Below are 23625 nucleotides of genomic sequence, written 5' to 3'. Positions count from 1 at the left end.
TAGTCTTCACCTAAAATCAAGAAACCCTTTCTGGTCCATGGACAAACTCTGTTCAGTTGCCTTACCATCAACATCTGACACACGGAGAAAACACTGTCAACAATCTCCCAACAAATGGCTTCCTGGTCAAAGATCTCTGTGTTCTGCAGCCTGGTTTTGCTCTTCCTAGAAAGATCTGGTCATTTGTCAATAAGATCATAACTAATCATGGCAGATGTGGCCACCTACTACACAAATGGAAACTGTCACACCACTCTCATTGTGACTGTTCTCCTATAGCCCACACAATCACTCATATTGTAAATGACTGGTCAAGGCAGTAATTTCATGGTAACCTCCAGGACATCCACATGGTGAGAGATGAGGCCCTGGGTTGGCTTTCTGAACTAAACATTAACTTATAGCTGCATTGTATTCTTTTCGCCATAAGAATAAATAAATAAAATAGCAATAAAAATTGATAAACACACATTACACTTATTTATTTGTAAAATTTTTGCTCAAGTTTCACAACTGTTTTCAGAATTACAGAATGGCAATCAAACAATAGCAGCCAATCCTAAAAAAAGCACAACCTTAGTAGCTTTGTAAGATAATTAAAATGGGATTTTCGAATTAAAAAAATACAGATATAATATATATATTTATCTGTATTTATATACATTAGGAAAGATTAGCAGATTTAACAAAAGTACCATATCCCACAAAGGGGATAAATGTATACCATTGCACCTGCTTAATTAGTTAGGACAGTGGAGGATAATCCTTCATATGTTTCTTCACCGAGATGTTCTAAGAGGAAGCAACTTTAATGAAGGACTCTTGTCTTGTCCAGTGAACTCTATGTTTAGTCCAGATAGCATGCTGAGCAAGTCCAGACTATTCTGACAGATAATATTTAATATAAGAATTATATTCTTCTAGATCAGTGGTTCCCAAACTCATTTGGCTTAACTGCCCCCTCTTCCAAAAAAAATTTATTCAGGATCCCACTGGAAACTACTTTCTAAGACCTCACCAGCTCTACTTGATACATATAAAAGAAAATCATATGAAAATCGGATCAGCAGTTCTCGAGGTTTAAGAGAACAAACAGATAGATACAGAAACAAATTTGCATTTTATTATGCATCTAGTAGAGATTTTTGAAGTTTGGAAATAAAATACCTTGGAACTGAAATTTTAAAATTATTTATTGAAATCAACAAAAGAAACATAAATTGCACATAAACATAGGAAACTGGAGCTGAAAATTTAATAACACTATTAAAATTAAGAAAACAAACATAAACTGACATATGTAAAAATCACACATAAAATAGTAAATAATGATCAGTAATATTAAAAACAATCCTAATGAGAAGGATGAGATTAGTGTGCTACTAATACTTCATTGATATTTGGCTCAATATTTGTCAGCAGCATTCTTAATTCACCGTGATTAGCTATTTAGTCTATTTCTTTTTTCAGTTAAATGATTTGTGACTGCACTGAACCCAGGTTCCACTAAATATTATGATGGAAATGCAATTAAAATTTTTTTTTTACTACAGCCTAAAATCCAGGATAAAGTATGGGCTTCTGCTTTTGTACCCATTTTCGAATTTTAATTTCAATTCCTCATTTGTTGTTACTTCTATCAGTTCTTGTAATTGTAAAGATTCTTCTGTGTTTGTACTTGAAAATGGGTCCAAAATCCAGTCTGGTATTTTCATTTCAAGAATATCTTTATAAATTGTTTGCTGAAATCACACTGAAGAGCCTCCAAGTGCTGGTAATAGCTGAGCACGTCTTTATCACATTTTTCCACTGTTGAATGATTTGGAAACTGGCTGAATTCTCCGAATGTTTTGTTTCTAAGAAAAAATTTTGACACAAATGCAGATATAACAGCTTTTGTTTTTATTAAATTCAGTTCATCTCCTTAAAGCTGTAGATTTGTTTCATATTTGTTAAACAAGTCGGTCAAATAAGTTATGTCACTTTTGAAATTAATCAAGTTGGATTGTAAAGAATAATCTCCGTTTTCTAAAAACTGAAGCACTGAGTCAAAGAGTTTATAAAATCATTTCAAACTTCTGTATGGAGCAGCAAGTGATTGAATTCTTCATCATTTTCAATACAAAGTTTTCCAAACAATCTGTTATTCCATGAATGACTTTTGATTTTGTTGGCTGCTGTAATTACATAATATAATGACCTGTGTAGGCGATCACTGAGGAATTTGGCAGCTAAATGTTGATGATAAATTCACAGTGTATAGTGAATACATTTGGCACCACCTCTTTAAAATATGCAATAAAACTGCGACAGCACCTACCATAGCTGGAGCACCATCGGTAGCAACTGACAAGATATTATTCAGAGGGATTTCTTTTTCTTTAAAAAATTCTTCCAATGCATGAAATATCAATTCTCCTTTAGTGTCAATTAGTAAATAATAATTCTTTGCAAATTTTTTCTTCTTTTATGTATCATACATATGCTAAAAGTAAGATTTCATTTCCTGGTAAAGTAGACTCATCAAGTTGTTTAGAGAGCTCGGTTGATTTTAAACACTCAGATAATAAGGCTTCAATATCCTGGGCCATTTCATCAATTCTTCGCTGCACAGTATTATTGCTCAAAGGGATTTTCTTGATAATATCAGAGGCTGGCTTGTGTAGTACAGTGTGTATGACCTCACTAACAATTGATAGGATTATTTCTTCACCAATATTATGCAGTTTTCCCTATTTAGCAATCAGTAAGGAAATGTTGTAAGAGGCATGCAACCCATCATCATCTAGTTTGGATGCTGCTGAAAACATACCTGATAAAAGGTTGGTTGTTTCAAATAATTTTGTTTAAGTGCTTGATAATGTGTTAAATCCTTATCTTTTTTTATCAGCATGAACTTTTTGTCAAATGTTCTTCTAGTCTTGAAGGCTTCAGGGATTCCTTTGATAAAACTTTTTGGCAAATAAGGCACATCGGTAATGTTTTGTTTGTAGGCAACTGAATAACGCCGTATTTCAAATATTCAATATTATATTGTCTACATTTCTTCTTGGGTTCATCCATGATATTATCTGTAAAAAAAAGTTAAATTTACAAAATTGCTAGAATGCAATTTCTCACAACCTAAACCAAATTATTTTTACAAGAAAAGGTATAAAAATCCTCACATGAAACCTGCTGTTTTATTGGAACAATTTGCTTTGTGTGTGATCCGTGTAAGTAAGGTACTGACTAGGTATCAAATATGCACTAAAATTTTTTATGCGGTACATCAAATTGCTAACTGCTTGTTACACAATTCAGAAACAATCTAAAATTGATTTCATATGTCTAAATTATTTATAGCATTATACAGTGAGCAAGTCATAACATGCCCATGTTCTTGCAGATGAGTACTGGACTTGTAAAATCCTGATCACTTTCAAGTGATCAGGAAAGTGCGCACATACCAACATGTTGCTTGTTAGGACCTGTCATCAGACTTCAACCCCAATTGACTGTAACTTGCATTTTGTATGTTTCTTTGGAAAATAAAGCAACCATTATGACTTTTATTTACATTATAGAACAGTTATATCAATAAAATTTTTGATGATAAATTTTTTTCAGCACCGAATTTTTGTCATTTATGTTTTACCACCCCATACTTCAATTCAACACTCCCTTTTGCTCATGAGGTCACTACTGCCTCCCTGGATTGTTCCAGAGCCCCAAGGAGACGGTACCACACACTTTAGAAACCACTGTTCTAGATGGATAAAAGCAGATTTTCCAGTTTCTCTAAAATAAGATAAGCTGCAAGAGCAAGGAATCTAGTATATGACTGGAAAATCTAGAGGTAGGCGCTTAGTCTTAAGAAAAGCAAAAAAATTCGAAATTTTTTTCTAATTGGTAAAATTCGACAAAACTATTCAGTGGTTTTAAAATTTTCACTATGCATTCAGAAATGCCTTACACATAAGGGATAAGAAGACAAGCTATTTCTTCTGTATTAGCAGAGGCAGGAATTCTATAACTGTTAAATTTTTTTTGGTTGAAGAGATCATTAAAACCATTGGATAAGAAGGTGGATTCAATATGTTGTAATTCTTTCTGTAAAAGTTCGTTAGAAGAATATAAATAATCAGCATGATGCAATAAGGTGTCAATAGTCCCAGCCTTTTGACTTGGATGGTAGGGAGATTCAGCATGGATATAACAGCCTATATGAGTCTTCTTGCTAAAAACTGAAAATTGTTGATGAAAAATTAGTAGATCTAAAAAGGCTATTTATTTGGTTATCAGTTTATTTTTCAAAAATGAATTGGATCCTAGGATGAAGTGCATTTAATTGGGAAAGGAATTGCTGTAATAAATCAGAATAATAGCTTTTCAAAATTGCAAAAATATCATCTATATATCTGTACCAACATACAGGTCTAGGTGAAATATTAAAAAATATGTTATTCAAAGTGTTCCATGAAGAGGTTGGCAATAGTTGGAGAAATAGGACTGCCCACAGTTGTTTCTTCGATCTAAAGAAATTTAATGGTGAAATAACCAGAGTGAAATAATATTCTGGTTAATTCACTCATAGTAATAGTAACGGTGAGTGAAATAACAAAAACCAACTAGTTTAACGATATCCCATGGAAATTTACCTTGGAGTAATTCAATGGTGTCTGGTAAAAGAATATTAGTAAACAAAGATATCTAAGCTAATCATAACATCAGAAAGGCCTAGATTAAGATCACAAAATCCAGAGTTTTTTAATATAAGTTGACGATCTTCTAGCAGAATTAGCAAGTAAACTGGATAAAGTATTTAGATAAATAATAAGTGGGACATCCTCTACAGTTAAGAACTGGTCTTAATGAAATACCTGGTTTATGATCTTTGGGTAGACTATATAATTACGAGGGGAGGGAAACATAGAAAGTTTTAAGCTCCCCCAAATAGAAATATTATCAATAAAAGAATTAAGCTTATTTATCTGGCTGCCAGTATGATCATATGTGAGGTGCCTATAAGCAGAATAGTCTCAAAGTAATAATGACATTTTTCTATCGTATTATATCATACTAGGGGGGGATCTATGCCCCTGGCGCCTAAGGCACCCAGCCCCCCATGTTCCGGCCTGGTAGGACGGTTCTCCTTGAATTCTGATGACTCGAAAGAGAGGATTCCCCCCCCCCCCACACACACACCCTTGTGCCTACAGTGCCCAAACCCTCCGAGTTTCAGACTGGTAGGCTGGTTCTCCTTGAATTCTGAAGACTCGAAAGAGGAGTTCCACCTTTTTTTCCACCCCCCCCTTTGGCGCCTACAGTGCCCAAACCCCCCGAGTTTCGGACTGGTAGGCCAGTTCTCCTTCAATTCTGATGACTCGAAAGGGGGAATCTTCCCCCTGGCACCCTGGGGGGGGGGGGGGGGGGATACAAACATTCTTATCATAAACTCAGCCAAAAAATCAAACTGATGATTGCTCATATTATCAAATTTAATACACATTACTAGTATGACAAATGATTCAATTAAACAAGATGAACTCACTTTCAACAATTTTTCTTCATTGGCATCTATTTTTGGTTTTTTTGCTTCACCCTCTGTAGGTACTGCTGCATTTTGCTTTCTTTTCCTAAAAATATGATATTAAAATTTTCTTTGGAATCTTTATAAACAGGAGTTTTAAATATCAGGAACCCATGCACTAAAAATATCACAATATAGTGATTAGTATTATAATAAAGTAGTTGTGCACTACAACCAACATCAACTACATCAAAATAAACTACAGAGAGAATACCAATATAATGAAATAAAGTGCAATGGAAAAACTATAGAGAACACCCAGCCTAAGCTCCATATAATCAATACTATTTTAACTGATTACTACAAACAGTAAGAGCACAAAACTTCACAAAGACCAAGGCTGGTTAGCTGTTCATCAGTTGCATCTCCTTCTTTAAAACTGGAAGTGAGTTTAAAACAGAGTGCACATATTTAGTTCACTATGAAAACTAAATATGTGCACAATTAAGTGGCATTATAAGCAACTAATAATTATAAGGCAAGTGACATCAATTTAAGCTAATATAAGATTTTGACATTTAAACATTAATTTGCTGCAATACGCTTGGTCTGTGAAATGCATACATTTCATCATTCTAACATTTTCTCAATATCCTAATACTCAGCTAATACTTGGAAAATTATAGCATATCATGAGTAATTGTTACCTTGCAAAACAGTACAAATGGCAAAGGGAATTATAATAATTTAATAATGAAATTAAGTAAACGTTGTTTACATCACATTGGTAAAATGTTAGGAAACTAATATAACCTCTTTTCTCTTCCTCATTAGAGTGCTTTTATCCAACTTGATATGCAACTGTGGAAAACCCAGCTTGTCACAGAGTTTGGCGTTGGGGAGGGGGGGGGGTTATGACTGTTCTGGGGGATGAAAAATTAACGTAGAAACTAACCAACCTTACATAGTTTCTACATTCAGCTTTGAAATAATGCTGAATCTAATATTCACTTTGCTAATGTAATTTTGCATCGCCGACTTGAAGCCTTTTTGGCTCTTTACTTTAATAATTACTTTTATGCACCAACCCAGAGTTTGCTTACAAAATATACATTTCTCAAACATTTCAAGTTCCTTAGTACTGAACAAGTTTTTGCTCTCTTCAGGTTTCTGCCTGGTCTCTGAAGAAAACCAACCAATGTTCAAAACAGCAAATATTCTATAACAAACTGCTGAAAAGTTCCAAGCAATCCAAAAGGTACAACGTTTGCTTAAAGAAGTTCTCTTCAGCAAACTCTTCACTATAACTTAGTTGATTCTCAATACAGCAAACATGTAGGAAATACAGGAATAATTTGTTATACTGGACAGTTTGATTTTTATGAATTTTTTTTCGGCACATGATAGGATTTTTCCATTGGATTTCATTCGGGACTTTTTCAGTAATTTGTTGGGGTAAATAAGTTTGTTATAGCAATATTTGCTTCAGTGACAGTCTTGCCAGTATTCCTGCTGTTGCTATGAGCTTTCTTTAGTGAGAACTTACTGTAGTATGGACCTGTAGATCTCAAAAAAGCACACAATAAAGACAAAACTGTTCAGAACATTAAAGTTATATGAAAAATCATAAATGTAACTTTACGGAATGTATACAGTAAATACAGTAACTCTCACTATGGTGAACTTAAAGACTACAGGAATAGGTTGTTATAGTGCACAGTTTGCTATGGTGAATTTCTTCTTATACAGCATTGTATCTATAGAGCTTTAGTCAGGACTTTTCAGTTTATGGTGAAGGTCAAATATATATATATATATATATATATATATATATATAAGCTATAAGTTACACAACCAATCTCACAGTTAGATATTAACAAATATATTACTTCTGCATTAATTCTGGATCTGGCTCACAATAATCAGATCTCAATAAAGGTAGAAACCAGTAATGGTCTTTCTGATAATGCATAGAAACCTAAACATCTCAAAGAAAGTGTGCTTTGCATTGCGGGATATAAAATCACCGGGTATCTGAGGAAAGTAATATCAGATTGTGTCTCCATGGTCAGGAAGACAAACAAGGTAGGCGTTAGATGGATGAGCAGTAGTATCAAGCTTGATCTGTAAAAAAAGAAACTGTTATGGAGAACGTACAAGGAAAAATGCGATCAGTACACCCGTGAGCAGTACAAGGCTCAAGCTACGAAGGTTACCAGCATAGTAAGAAAAGCTAAATCAGATTATGAGAAGACCTTAGCCAATGAGATAAAGGGTAATCCCAAAGAGTTCTTCTGCTATGTGGCAAGTAAATGGAAGAATGACTTCGAAAGGATAACTTTAGTGGGTGCTGGTGGTATTGAGGTGACAAAATCAGATGTAATAGTCGAGTTACTGAGTGATCACTTTTCAAAAGTCTATCACCCAAGTGAGGATATCTCTGTACCTGTAGCAATAAATAATGTGAGAATTGAAGCTAAGAAATCAGAGGTATTTAATATATTGCAAAATTTAAATGCAAACACTGCTGTAGGTTTAGATGGAATATCAGCTCGGGTGTTGTGCGAATGTGCAAAGGAATTGTCAACTCCTCTTACTTGGATATTTAACTTAAGTTTGAACTCTGGTATGGTCCCTAGAGAGTGGAAATTAGGCAAAGTGGTTCCTTTGCATAAGAGTGGCTCTAAAACTGCGGTAGTTAATTACAGACCAATCACCATCTCAGGAGTAGTGGTAAAAGTATTGGAAAAGATGGTTAAAGACAAAATTCAAGAATGGGTGGATCAGGATATGATACTCTATAGAGACCAACATGGTTTTGTTAAAGGCAGATCCTGCCTTAGCAATCTATTAACTTTTCATAATAGAATGACATCTGAGTTGGACAAAGGAACTGGCTACACAGTGGTACTTCTGGATTTTGCTAAGGCTTTTGACAGGATACCCCATGGAACACTGTTATGCAAACTGGAACAGATGGGAATGGATACTAAATTGGTGATATGGATAGGAGAATGGCTCAGGGAGAGATACCAGAAGGTGATGTATGGAGGAGCCGAATCCAGGATGAGGCAGGTGACCAGTGGTGTGCCTCAGGGCTCTGTGCTTGGGCCACTGTTGTTTAATTTGTATATAAATGATATAGGAAATGGCTTAAAGGGAGATATACAGTTGTTTGCTAATGATACAAAGTTGGGTAGCGCAATAAAAAATCAAGCTGATGTTAAAAGTTTGCAGGATGATTTAAATAAGCTGGTAGAATGGGCAAAAGGTAATGGATGTCAGTTCAATGTGGAAAAGTGTAAAGTCGTGCGTTTTGGGATTAAAAGATTACCAGCTGTGTACTACATTGATGGAACAGTACTCCAAGAGATTTATGAGGCTATGGACTTAGGGGTGTTGGTAGATAGGGAGATGAAGTTGAGGGGACACATTGCTAAGGTGTCCAAGGATGCATATGAGGAGATAAAGAGGTTATTATTCCCCTTTATAAAGCATTGATACTTCCACATTTGGATTACTGTGCGCAGGACTGGTCACCTGGATTCCTTGGAGATGAGGAGGTTGTGGAAAAGGTTTAGAAGAGAGTGACAAAGTTGGTGAGTGACATAAAAAATGCTCCCTACATTGATAGATTGAGAGCTTGTGGATTGCAGAGGTTGGTTGATAGGAAGAGAAGAGGGGATATGATAGAAACATTTAAATTACTGAAAGGTTTTTATAGAATTGATGCAGGGGAAATGTTTCAGCTGTGTGATAGTGATGGAAGAACAAGAGGTCATCCATGTAAAGTAAAGAAGTGTGGTTAACAAGGGTGTGAGAACAAGGCTTTTTGCCTGGAGGGTGGTGAATGAGTGGAATTCATTGCCTGACTTAGTTGTGAGCTCTTCGTCTGTAAATGAATTCAAGAAGACATATGACAGATATTGTTTTGCTAGTTTGGGTCTCCCGCGATGAGTCGACTGACTCCATGGAGATACCCATAATAATAATAGAGGTGATAGGTAATTAAGTGGTCTGAAAGTACCAAGTTTGGTCTCTACAAACACAGATTCAGATTATTTTGTCCTCAACCCACCTACAGTATCAGTGTATTAGAGGTTTACTTTCTAAAGCTGGAACTGACATTAAGAAAATCTTTTCCAGATTGTGTGCAGAAAATAAAATAAAAATTAAGAAAAAATGAAATAATAAAATAAAAAAAGAAAGAAAGAAACAGGTGCGAGTACCTGTTTTTTTGCTAGCAGGAATGTTTGAAAAATTGAAAATTAAAAGAATATGAAAATTAAAAAATTATTTACTGATACTGTTACTTCATAGTGTGATAATATTTTTGGAATATAAATAACAAATTAATTATGTAGTGCACTTTATTCAATACATAAAAAAGCATCATTTTTTAATGCATATTTTATAACAACAATTTTCAAATTTTTAAGTTTTCAACTGGCACAATAAGCCATTATTCGCATCTGCTGTTGAATGATGTTTCCTAAGCAACCACAAATTGGCATATTTTGTTAATTATAATGAAGTATGCCAGCAGTGGACCTACAATTTTAACAAACAGTAATGAAGGAATTGTTTTTGTCATCAATGAAACACCAGTTGGGTCTAACAATCAGATTAATTTGGGAAAATACTTGTTCCCATTCACTTACTGAAATTTTTATCATAATCAGAATGCTTCAACTTTTCAAAAAACATCTTTTCAATTAGGTGTTTCAAAAACCCACAAATTGTATTTCTTTCATTTACCTGAAGCCTAACTGTCTAACATCGCTCTTCAAATGTCATGACTGTTTCCTATCAAAGCATTTAAGATGATAATGCTAAAACAGCATGTTGACTATCAAGTGGCCTGCTTTCTACTGATTATTTCAAAGTTCCCTAGAAAGCTTGTTGATCAAATGGCAAATAATTTCTATAATCCTACCCCTAAAGCAAATCTCCAAGAAATTATAGATTTTCAGCTTTGGCAGCATCTTTTTAATATCATCCCAGTAGCATGTGTCATTTGTTTTTATTCGTTCTGCACACAACTATATTGTGCATGCAAGTCCAAATTCAAAGATTGAGCTTGAACCTGCAAGCACAATGGTATGTGTGAGCCTTTGAGTCAAAGGTCAAGGCTCACTCATTCCATTGTTCAATAAAGAAATCCGAACGTGTCCAATTAAAGTGCATTTGTTACTCCACATAGCTGCTTCATGAATCATCAATGAAATTTCACTTTTGAGATAGCAATTTTATCAACCAAATTCTTTCTCATTGCATCACTAACATGCTTCAAGCTGTTAATACAAGTGTCAGCTGAATGAAGAATATCATATCAATCCCATGTATTTCATGTGGCTCAATCTCTGATTCAAAATAACGAAAATATAGATTATCTTTGACCACCTTATATGTGGAGTGAAATGTTTTTGGTATTATTTTTTTACAGGACAAGCTTTTCAATCACACATTCTCAAGGATGGTCTTCAGTCTAATAACCAAGACCACCACCCAATTCAGCCCACTAAGGGAGGCATTTTGCATGCTTTAATGTTAAGACATTATCCTTCACATGACAAAGTGCAAAATCGAAAAATTGCAGAAGCAGTCAGTCTGAAGGAATAAACAAGAAAAACAAGTTAAGGACGAAATTAAGTCAGAGACTCAAGGAGCAGTGTACTTAATAAAAGTGTGACAAAATCTTGTTTGCCGGGTGCAAAAATTCACGATATTAGCCACGCAATCTGGATGCAAAAAAGGTAAGCCAAAGGAAACGATTGTCTTGGTTGGTACATATGATTTGAGAATCAAGAAATATTTCATGAGGGAGGATGTAAAGGAGGCGAAGGGGTAAAGTGAGTTTTAACAAGAGGTAAAACTGACGAGCAAGAAGATAAAGATTGTAAGTCACCTACCAAACTATGATAGCCAATGAATCTACACGCAGATTACAGAAGGAAAGATGTAGGTTTTGTGGATCTGTGCTTGATAGAAAGAAGGATTTGAACAGTAGTGGTGGACTGCATCTAAATGGTTTTGGTGATTACGTGTCTAGAGAGAGCTTTGTTCACCAAGCATGCTGGAGTGCAAATTCAGGGAAACAATTAGGGTGAAAGCAAGTGAGTTTGTATGAAGGTACCCATGAAGCGAGTGAGTGTGAGAATAACCAAGTAGGGAGGTAATCTAGTCTCACAAGCAAAAATGTGAACAGGGTAGTCAATTCAAAAAGTAATGGTGGTTAGGGACCTAAAGGGATGCTGCAGTTTCTATATACTAATGCCAGAAGTATCAGGCACAAGGGGAGGAGTTTTTGACATTGTTTAGTACAACCATGCAAAATTTATAGGCATTAGTGAGACTTGGCTAACAGTAGATGACATAGTCACATGGATTGGATGTGCAGAGTTTAATACAGTGTGGCCATAAAATAACTTTCCCTCTTTGGAGGCATCTGTAGCTAAAACCAATAAACGGAATGAGATAAAATTTTATATTAAGACTTTTGAAGGCATGGGGAGATGATTTCTGTGAAAAAAAGATTTAGTACCAAAAGTTATCGATAGGGAAAACAAGTGGATAATTACATTAAAGGCAGATAAAATGGAATAATAACATTGATATAATAACGACGGTGTGAGAAACAGCTGCATCACTCATTGCAGCTGAATATGTGGCGTGTTACAATGATAATAATAATAATAATAATAATTAAACTAAAACAACTTGCGAGAGACACAGAAATTAATGTAGTGATTGAACTCACAGGAAATAATGTTTTATTCATCAGATCAGGGTTCTCTGGACCACATACACAATTTTCAATGTGCTGACCTTTCTTGTGTACAACAAATTGCATCCAGTGGTGTGTGACATGCTCTACAGCTGAGCATAAGGAGTCGGATTGGATGTTCATAACAGTCTGTTTTATGTTCTCTTTCAAGACATACAAGTTGGGAACACCACCAACATACACAATGGATTTCATATATCCCCCCACAGCTAAAAGTCACATGGAGTGATGTCCTGGGATCAAGGCAGCCATGCCGTCAGAAAGAACTGACTTGATAACCCTCTCATTACTGAAATGCTGCCATAAAAGGCGCTGTACTGAATGTTCAATGTGTGGCCATGCTCCATCCTGCATAAAAATTATGGAGTCCAAACATTGTCTTTGCTGCAATGCAGGAATGACAAATTTTCCAGCATTCGTCGATAAATCTCTCCAGTAATGGAGCAGGTTACAGGACCTGTAGTGGGTAATACGCTCAAAATCATATGGTCCTATTATAAAATCGGCTGTGAAGACACATCACATGGTTACTTTTGGAGAATGCAGTGGTACTTGCTGGATCGCTTGGGGATGTTCAGATACCCAAATTCTGCAGTTTTTGAGTGTTGACTGACTGATTCAGATAAAAATGAGCCTCATCACCCCCACAATATTCTCCAAGGCCAGTCATTGTTGACCTCCATTCGGGCAAGAAATGTTAGTGGAAAGGTCATGCGCTTATCATAATCTGTGGTAGCTAGTGTTTGCACACGACTGAACTTATACGGATAGAAGTGAAGCATTTCCCATAAGATTTTCCAGACTGTATCATAAGCCATATCAAGTTTGTGAGCTATGGCACAAGCACTTGGACCAGTACTGGTCCCTGTGTCATCGAACACTGCAGTAGCAACGTCTGTTACTGTCTCTTCTTGCACTGCTTTCCGTCCTCTGCCAGGTCTAACTCCTAGTGATCCAGTTTCTTCAAACTTCTTAATCATAGCTTTCAATGCTACAGCTCACATAGGACCTGTAAGCAGGTTATAAATCTTTCTTATATTATATGTTAAGCATTTGGCAAGGTAGGATGCATATTTCGTCAGTCATTTGAATAACTGCCTGAGCTTTTCCAATCCCTTTTTAAGTGGAATTGGTGGTGCTGCTGTCACGTACGCACACTAAAATTTGCATAATCCTTTTTACCTGCGTTTACTGCAAATATCTGACTGCTTTTGGCTCCACCAGTACCAAAAATTTCCCCTATCAGCGACTTTTTGTACTAAATCTTTTTTTTTTGTGGAATTCATTTCCCCATGCCTTCGAAAGTCTCAATATAAAATGTTGTCTCATTACGCGTATTTGTTTTAACTACAGATACCTCCAGATATTAATTTATTGCCACCCTGTATTTTCAAGGAAGATAGAATGTGGGGAGAAGTACTACTGATGATAGTAAATTAATTGTAACCAAAACATTTAAGAGACAGGTGGGAGGGTGGCTGTTCATTTGAAACAATCTGGTGTGAGATTAATGACAGTAAGACAAACAATCAAGTTGGTTGTTCTAAAGGCTAAGGAGTTCCACAGATCTGGAAGACGTGCAATGCCAAATGAATACGAGTATAGGTCGACTGATTATTATGGGGGACTTCTTCAACTATGAATATACACTGGAAGGAAGGAAATAGAATTTATGCACATGCTATGAGATAGTTATGGCAACATGTGATGGAGGGGGACTATGGGGGGGGGGTACTGGAACTGGTCACAGGATCAGAACAGTTACACATAACCAAGGTGACCATACTGCCTCTGATTGGTAAAAGTGACCATGCAGTGTTGACTTGGGAGATTGTAAAACATTAGGAATATTCTGTCAAGAAGGGGTATTGTGGAACTACAAGGCACTGATTATAACAAACTTAAGCTTAAATCTGTGCCATGGCATAAAACACTGCAGGATAAGGATGTTAGTAGTGCATGGGATATAGTTAAGAGTCACCTAGAGAAAGCAACATTAAATTGTACACCAAAGGTGAGGAGGGTTAATTAGATAGAGGTTAGCTGGATGAGTAATATTATTAATCATGAGCTGCAGAAGAAGAAAATGCTGTGCAGGGTATAAATATATAAAGAGAAAGGTGACAAGCATGGCAAGGAAGGCAAAATCTGATTATGAGAAGAATCTAGCCAAGGAGGCCAAGGGAAATCCCAAAGAGTTCTTTCATTACATGGAAAGTAAGAGGAAGAAGGAGTGAAGGATTAACCTTAATGAGTGATGATGGACACGAGGAGACAGAAGAAGATAAAATAGTTAAGTTGCTGAGTGACCACTTTGCAAGGGCATATCATACTAGTTGGGTTACTGCTTTGACATACCTGACAAACACTGACATGGGAACAGAGGTGGGTGAATAGGAGGTTCTTAGGATATTGCAGAATCTCAATGTAAATACAGCTGTGCAATTAGAAGGAATATCAGCTAGTGTTTTGCAAGAATGTGCTGGGAACTTGCACTGTCTCTGACTAGGCTCTTTAATTAAAGTCTCAGCTCTGGTAGAGTTCCAAGAGAGTGGAAAGAGGGCAATAGAATTCCCTTGCATAAGGGAGATTCTCATACTGGAGTAGCAAATTACAGACCAATCAGTATCTCAGGAGTGGTGGTAAAAGTGCTTGAAAAATTGTTCAAAAAAGAGAATTCAAGAATGGATAGATAAATACCTGATACTGTAAAAGGGTCAACATGGCTTTATGAAGGATCAGTCATGCCTTATTAATTTACTAACTTTTTTATAACAGAGTAACTTTATCTAAGCTGAGTTAGATAAAGTTAATGGTTATGTGATGACTTTACTGGATCAAAGGCATTTAACAGAATACCACATGGAACTCTGTTACACAAATAAGAATAAATGGGGATGGACATGACACTGGTTAATTGGATAAGAGGGTAGCTGTTGGACAGATATCAAAAAAGTGGTATATGGAGGGTCAGATTCAAGGTGAAAACAGGTGACTAGTGGTGTGCCACAAGGTTCAGTGCTGGGACCATTGCTGTTCAATTTGAACATAAATGATATAGGAAATAACCTGAAAGGAAATATTCCGCTGTTTGCTGATGATGTGAAATTAGATAGAGTCAGTGCTTTTTTTCTGGAAGTACGCAACAGTACGCAGTACCGGTATCTTTTTTCTTAAGTTTTTAAAAATTTAGGATTTATTGACCACAAAATGTATCATAAATATTCCAGTAGATGGTACTGTGTTCACGAATTGAATTTTCAGTTTTGATTACTCAATTCGTGAACACAGTGAACATTAAGTTAAATCAGATTCAAATTCAAAATCATTGTTCAAAATGAGTACAATAAGAATATTTTAACTCATTTTGCCAATGAGTAAAAAAAAAAAAGGAAGGCTGAAGAAGCAGAAATTGTTGAATCTACTTGTGATTCTGTAAAACAGAAAACTAGCACCAAAAACACTTGGTGAAGAGGATCATGAAACCAAGACCGAAAATCCACATGGTCAAAAGGAAGCAGAAGCAGATTCTGATAATGATTGGTCCGAATGTTGGACACTTTTGCAGAAAAATGATTTCTGCGAGAGAAATGAGTGGCTGTATGTCAAGAATAAAATGTTGGGCTGTAAAGAGTGTCATGGTGTCGGAAGTCTTGCCGTCGATAAACACATGGGAACAAAAATTTCAGCGGAGTGGGCAAATGAACTGAAAAAAAAAAACTGAAAAAAGATTTACGAGAATAAGGAGAGTGCAGTGCACAAAGTATGCCAAAAACTAAAATCTGAAGCAAAAAACAAAACATTAGAGAAAGTTTTCCTAACTGCTTACAAAGTTGGAAGGAGAAATCAATCATTTAACAACTTTGAAGACGAAATAAATTTACAGGAACTTAATGGCCTAGACATGGGATATATTCTTCATTCTGCAAATGTTTGCATTAACATTGTGAGCCATATCGCAAATGAAATGAGAAAAACATTAATATACAATATTGTGCACTCCAAGAACAAAACATCGTTACTTGTTGATGAATCGACAACTGTGAGTAACACAACAACAGATTGTTGTTCGTGTGGTTCTTCCTGAACTTTTGGCTCCTGTGAGCCTTTTCCTCGATTTGATCGAATTATCAGATGTAACTGCTAGAGGAATTCTAAACTCTTTAATTAGTCATCTTGAGTGTTTAGGACTATCTGAAGATTACTTAAAGGAGTATTTATTGTCTGTAATTTGTGATGGTGCAGCCATGTTGTTTGGTGTGCATGATGGTGTAAGAAGGCTAATGTGCAAGAGGAGTTTCCTAGTGTTATTTTCTGGCATTGTGCTAGCCATCGATTTGAATTGTCTGTTACTGACACAGTGAACAATGTGGCAGAAGTGAATCATTTTAAGAGTTTCATGGACAAACTTTATGTGACTTATTATGCTTCACCTAAGAATGCTAGGGAACTACAGAAATGTGCAGCAACTCTAGAACTTCAAGTTCTTAAAATTGGCAAAATTTTAAGCACTCGCTGGGTTGCATCTAGCTTTTGCACTGTTTCTGCAGTGTGGCAAGACTTTGAAGCCCTCGTTCATCACTTTCTGGAAGCAAAATAGATCACTTTCTTTATGAGAGCCTTTTAAGAAAAATAACATCATGCGAGTTTGTTCTTGATTTCGGCCTTATGTGTGATGCTTTCCAAGAACTTAGTAAACTAAGTCTAGATTTACAAGAGAGAAATAATGACTTGTACAAAGCAGATAGGAAAATAAAGGATACAGTTCAAATTTTTGAAGAAAGAATTGAAAATTCTGGTCTGTACTATGGCATTTCTCTTCAAAGTCAGAAGCACATGAAGTTCAAAGGGATTGAGCTCCACAAAAATGAAAGACATAGTCCTGCAATAAGTTGATCTGCTCTCTATAAGTCTGAATGAAGCTGTTGGAAAGCATCTGCTTGAAGGAGATGATCCTGATCAGGAAAGGTTGGTCGATTGGTAGAACCTCTGCTACTAATGGCTCAGCAAAAAGTTAAGCAAGTTTGAGCGCAGTTAGTAGTTGGAAAGGATCAATCATTCGATGCTGTTGGCACACTCCCCTCGATGAGTCTTTGGACTCCCTGGAGGTGTTACATAATAATAATAATAATGTGCTAAGATTTTAGATTCCAAGTATTGGGTAGAAAATCCAGAAGCATCTGACATTTGGTGAAGCTGAAATTAAAATGTTGGCATGCAATTTTCATAGATATATTAAAAGTGTGCAAGTTGCTGTAATAACATCTTTATGGTGTATGGTGTAAATAAATATCAAGAAGGTGGCAAAATATTCTGGAGGTTGTTGAAGAAGCTTAGGAATGGAGGAAAGAGTGCTGTAAAAGGAATTAGAGATGATAAAGGTGAAATGAAAACAGGAGAAAAAGATATCCTTGAAGTATGGAGTAATTACTTTGAAAAACTGCTAAATGAAACAAGCAGTGATGACAGCACAGTGATAAAAAACACTGACCAGGCATGCAGTCAGGAATACATATCCATACTTGAAGTAGAAAAAGCCATCAAAGGCTTGAAATGTGGAAAGGCAGCAGGAGTAGATGATATTCGACCAGAAATGCTGAAGTATGGTGGTATAAGAGTCTTACAGTGGCTGCACTGCATAGTTCAGAAAGCCTGGACAGAGGGACGAATTCCCGATGATTGGAGTAGAGCTCTCATAGTACCCATATATAAAAAGGGAAATAAAACTGCATGTGAGAATTCCAGAGGTATTTCCCTACTGAGTGTTCCTGGCAAGATCTATGCAAGTATACTTGAGAAACGGTTGAGAAGAATTGTGGAAGAAAAGCTTGGTGAAGAACAAGCTGGATTCAGGCCAAATAGAGGCTGTCAGGATCAGATCATCACTTTACGACAAATAGTCGAGAAAGCATGGGAATATAACAAAGATCTGTATTTAAGTTTTGTCGATTTGGAAAAGGCATATGACAAGGTGCCAAGAGAGAAGCTATTCAATACGCTGCAGTTATATGGTGTCAATGGGGCATTATATCAAGCAATACTTAGTCTTTATTTGAGTTGTGAGTCAGCAGTTAGAATTGAAGGAAGTACAGGAAGATGGTTTAATGTTAAATCTGGTGTGAGACAAGGATGTACATTATCCCCTCTGTTATTCATTATCTATATGGATCACATTATGAAGGAATGTGGTATTAAACCTGATATCAAAATTGGAGATGTTAATGTCAGCTCTTTGCTTTATGCGGATGATGTTATACTTCTAAATAAATCCGCTACAAGTCTGCAAGATTCTCTGACTAAATTGAATAGCTGTTGTAATAGATATGGTATGAAGGTCAGCAATAAAAAGACAAAGACAATGAAAATAGGCAGAATCATTGAAAATGTCAACTGTGTTGTGAATGGAGAACCTGTGGAACAAGTAAAACATTTCAGCTACTTAGGCACAATTTTTACTGAAGATGGTAAACTAAATATAGAAATAGACAACAGAATCAGCAAAGCTGGTATCGTGGGAAGTCAATTGAATAAATTCATATGGAATAAGAAAGAAATTAGTCGGAACACTAAATTAGCTGTATACAAGACTGTGTTCAAACCAATTTTAACTTATGGATCTGAGAGCTGGGTCAGAAGTAAAACACTTGACCAAAGACTGGACACTGCAGATATGAGAGTCCTGAGAAAGATTAGAGGCGTGAACAGATGGCATCAATGGCAATATCATATTAAAAATGAGGATATTAGGAAAGAACTTGACATTGTCAGCATCCAGGAATGCGTTAGCAGAGCTAATCTCAGATGGTATGGTCACTTAAATAGAATGGGAGAGGAAAGATTAGCAAAACAAGTGTTCTCTGCCAGGTTGGCAGGAAAACGACCCAGAGGAAGACCAAGATATAGGTGGATTGATACGGTACAAAGTGCCTTAGACGATAGAAATATAAGATCTGATAATGTTGGAGTCTTGACAAGTAACAGACTGATTTGGAGGAAAATTGTAGATAGGAAGTTAGTAATGATGTAATTTTTTCATGTAGTACTGTCATATCCTGTACACCCCTTGAGGGTACATGGCAGGAATTTGATGATGATGATGATGATGATGGTGAGTACCGGCAACTTTTTTTCCAGAAAAAAGCACTGGATAGAGTAATAGTTAATCAAGGTGATGTGTAGAGCTTGCAGGAAGATTTAAATAGGCTGACTGTATGGGCAAAAGATAAATGGTTGTCAGTTTAATACGGAGAAATGTAAAGTAATGCATTTCAGGAAAAATAGATTATAAGCCATGTATCACATTGATGGCAATGTACTCCAGAAAATGGGTGAAACTAGAGATTTAGGGGTGATGGTGGACATTTAGAAGACACACTGCTAAGGTTGCCCATAAGATTACTTGGCTATTGAAGAACACATTAACATGCAGAGATAAAGTTATTCCTCCTTATAAGGCCTTGATATGCTCACATCTGGATTACTGTGCTAAAGTTTGGTCCTCTGGGTTTCTTGACGATGAAAAAGAGGTGGAGAGGATTCAGAGGCAAGTGCCCAACTCTGGAATGTTCCCTATGAGGATAGACTGAAACCATGTGTGGACTGCAGAAGTTGATTGATAGGAGAAAAAAAGAGGGGATACAATAGAAGCATTTAAGTTGCTTATACGATAGGAACATTTAAGTTGCTTAAATGGTTTTATACGACTGATGCATAGGAAACATTTCAGCACTTGGCGAGAGGGACCCGAACAAGGTTTCATCCCTGGAAGATTGAATAAAGGTGTGGTTAGTAGGGATGTAAAGACTAGATTTTTTGATTGGAGAGTTGGGAATAATTAGAATGGGTTGCCAGAATTAGTGCTTTGTCTGTTAATGGATTCAAGGAGAGGTATGATAGATTATGTGGATAGATTGGGTCTCCTTCGATGAGTCTTTGGACTCCATGGAGGTGCCCATATAATAATAATAACATAATAATAATGTCTTGGACTCTAGTCCCAACTTTGGTTGCCATTCTCCATCCTCATTTACCAGTGTTAGTTCCTACATGCACATATCATTGTTCTAATGTTCCCTGATGATGATAATGACAATTTGACTTTGCCAAAATATCAGAAGTATCAATTAAAGTTGTTTTAATTAATATTCAGTATATGTTGCAACTTTCCCAAAAACAATAGTTATGAATAGCCAATGTATAAACCTTTCTTCAAGAAAAAATATGAAGGTAATTAAAAATTTTTAATGGTTATAAAGTTTTATACAGCAAATATCCTAACAGATTCATTGAGAAGTGCAGAATTCATTAAACTAAGTTTTCTTGAATATTGGGTGGAGGGGGAGGTAAACATTAAAAAAAAATTGTATACTATAAATTTCTAAATGTACTGCATCCATATGTCAGATGTCACTGAAAGTAAAGGTGCTGATATTCTGTACCATCATATACTGTTCCAAAAGAATTGTGCACATATTAAAACTTTTCATATCGGGAATTGATATTAATATTTTCCCAACTCTAATATTTCTATTGATTAAGGATTAGGTGACTTTTGTATAACTGATGTAAATCAGTTATGGAAAAGTTAGCAAAGTTAACAAAAATTTAACATAATTTTTGTAAACAAAAGAGTTATTTTGAATAGCTTGGCTTAAAGGAACATGCCAACCAGTATGGTCATTGGTCTATAATATTAAGCGTTTTTCCATTTCAGCAACAATATTTTCACATTTACAAATACAAGTGACTTTCATTATACACAGGGGGGGGCTCGAGAATCTCTACATATATCAAAAACATGTTTAATGGGAAAACAGAGGTTGCGTTTCCAAGCTAGTAAGATTATGATCATTCAAGATTAATTTAATTGAAAATTCACCTCTTTTTCATATATATTAAGGCCTAAGAGTAGGAAATAAAATATTCAGTAAGCATAAAACAAATAACTTTTAAAGTAGTTCATTTTCACAATTAATGAATTGTAACCACATCTTTATATCTGGCATACTAAAGTTGAACACTCATAGGAGACTAAGGGTTCTTCTTCAAGAATCTCTCAATGAAAACCTGACCTGTAGTTTTCCACATCTGATTGTAACTTCTCAGTGTGCAACCTCCTCCTCTTTTTTCTTTAAAAAGAAATTTATGAAATTCTTCAGTAGCAATGTGAGCTGCAGCTTCTCTAGTTATGTTGAGATTGAAGAATAATCACATAGCTGAAGAGGCTGTGGCCCGAGTTGCTACTGAAGAATTTAGAGCTAGGGCAGTTTATGACAATAGAGCCACCCACAACTTCAGCTAAAGGTGTCATTTACTCTTCATCTTTCGTGAGATCTTCATACAAACTTTTTACCTTCTCTTGTATGGCCACCCCAGACAAAGGCATGTTCCTGATAGCTGGCTATATGAATTGGGCTAATACCCAATCCATATAGCCAGCAAACATCCTTTCCATTTTCTCAATTGCATCACATCAAGATTTCATTACTATTCATGGAAATTGAGTGCTCTGCGCATTGTATCAAGCCATTATCATCATAGAATCACTCAGTCCCTTGGCAATTTGAATGTCAATATTATGTTCACCTATATCAAACTAATTCAGAACTTCCAACTTCACCTCTGAAGAACTGGTCTGCTACGCCTTTTCTTTACTTCATCTTCATTCACATATTTCTTTTCACTCTTACTTTCCTTTGTCGCCTGCCAGACATCTTGCTCAAAGGAACCTAATACCTAATTTTTCACCAAAAACGATCTTCCTGTACCTCCTTTTCATTCTACTTTAGAATTCAAATACAGATCTTATACTGATTGCAACATATAAGCTTATCAATGTGAACAGCTGTTGTCATATATCTCTTCCTAGATTCTGGTTATTTTACCATGATTCCTCAATTAATTTGTCTTAAATTGAAAATTAGATCCTGACAACTACATTAAGCCTGAACTCGGCTTGTTCTTCTTCAAGTTTCTCTTGCACAATTTTCTTAGTCTCTTAACACGTATGCATGCATAAATTTTACCTGGAAAACTCAGCACTTCTCATACTGCTCTATTTCCCTTTCTTATGGATGGATACTATAAGACCTGCACACGAATCATTTTAAATTTGACTCAATGATTAGGCATTCTGAATTTCACGGAGTAACCACCATAAAACATACATATATTAGCAAATATTATATGCTCTTTCACATTTCTGATGTGTCTTTATACCCCAAGCACGTGCATGCATGTGCGCATGCACACACACACACACACACTGGCCAAAAAAGTGGGAGACAGTGAATCATTTAATGTTCATAGCCAGATAACTGATATCCACTACATAGCCTTTAAGGAATAAAGAGAAATGACTGGAGTTTCTAACCAAATACTCAATCCTCACCTTCACGTGGTTGCCCTGTTAACAGGTAACCGCTGAGTACTGAACGAAGCAGGATGGACTGGAAATTTGGGACTCAGCCAACTAAACTGTATTCTGTATAAGCTTAAACTAGAAACAAACAGGATGGTATAACACAATGAAATCATATGTCAGCAGGGATATGATAGGCATGATAAAAGACTGTTGGAATTTGTCCAAGCTGACAGATTATTATTACTAATACCTGCTTCCAGAAACAACCACAAGGCACCTATACTTAGACATCAAGCTTTGATAGGACAAGGCACAAACTGATTATATCTGAGAATCCACAGTGGAACACGTGCATCTTTGATATGCATACTTTACTTCTTATGGAACAGACTATCAGCTAGGAAGACCCAAAGTAAGACTACTAAGACTCTGAAACCTTCCAAGTAATACATGTCCCACTATACTTGCCCTGGAGGACTTGCTCCAGAAGTCCTAAAGTAGGGGTTTACTGAAAAAACTTGAACTAAAGTGGGCTAAATATGTGCCATCCAAATTCTTGGGATTTTTATGCCACCATTATTGTTACAATTAGAATGGTTGATCAAAATTTTACAGGCTTCTAACTGTTGACCAAATTACTAAGACTCCAACATACCATGCACATTGTAATGTAGCTTGTTTCTTTGTATGTATGTGTATACTCCAGATGATGACCTTGATATGAAGGGTGAAATAGTGAGTGATTATTTTCGTTTAAAATAAAGTTTTACTATAACATGGTAGTTGTTTCTATAATTTATAAAAATGAATACTGATCACCATGTAACAACTATGAAGGAAAGGATTCACTTTATGAAGATGATTTTATATCTTTAAATAAATCCAATGCAAATCCCCAGGATTCCTTATCTAAGCTGAATAACCACTATAAGAAATTTGGCATTAACAGCAACCAAACAAAAA

General features: G+C 35.9%; 1 protein-coding gene across 3 annotated transcripts in view; it reads right to left on the bottom strand.

Moving 5' to 3' along the window:
- Parp1 (Poly-(ADP-ribose) polymerase) overlaps positions 1-23625 on the bottom strand; it is a 583272-nt gene that overhangs the window by 391992 nt on the left and 167655 nt on the right. For all 3 annotated transcript variants that reach the window (XM_090399735.1, XM_090399736.1, XM_090399737.1), the window contains exon 6: positions 5534-5618. In XM_090399735.1, coding sequence (XP_090255861.1) covers positions 5534-5618 — 85 coding nt within the window. The remainder of the gene's footprint in view (positions 1-5533; positions 5619-23625) is intronic.

This window comes from Typopeltis vanoorti, chromosome 10 (assembly GCF_054136105.1).
Source record: "Typopeltis vanoorti isolate ZY-2024b chromosome 10, IOZ_Tvanoo_1.0, whole genome shotgun sequence".
NCBI classification, from domain to species: domain Eukaryota; kingdom Metazoa; phylum Arthropoda; class Arachnida; order Uropygi; family Thelyphonidae; genus Typopeltis; species Typopeltis vanoorti.
Note: the sequence above shows the minus strand (reverse complement) of the source record. Positions and strands in the feature narration are given on the sequence as shown.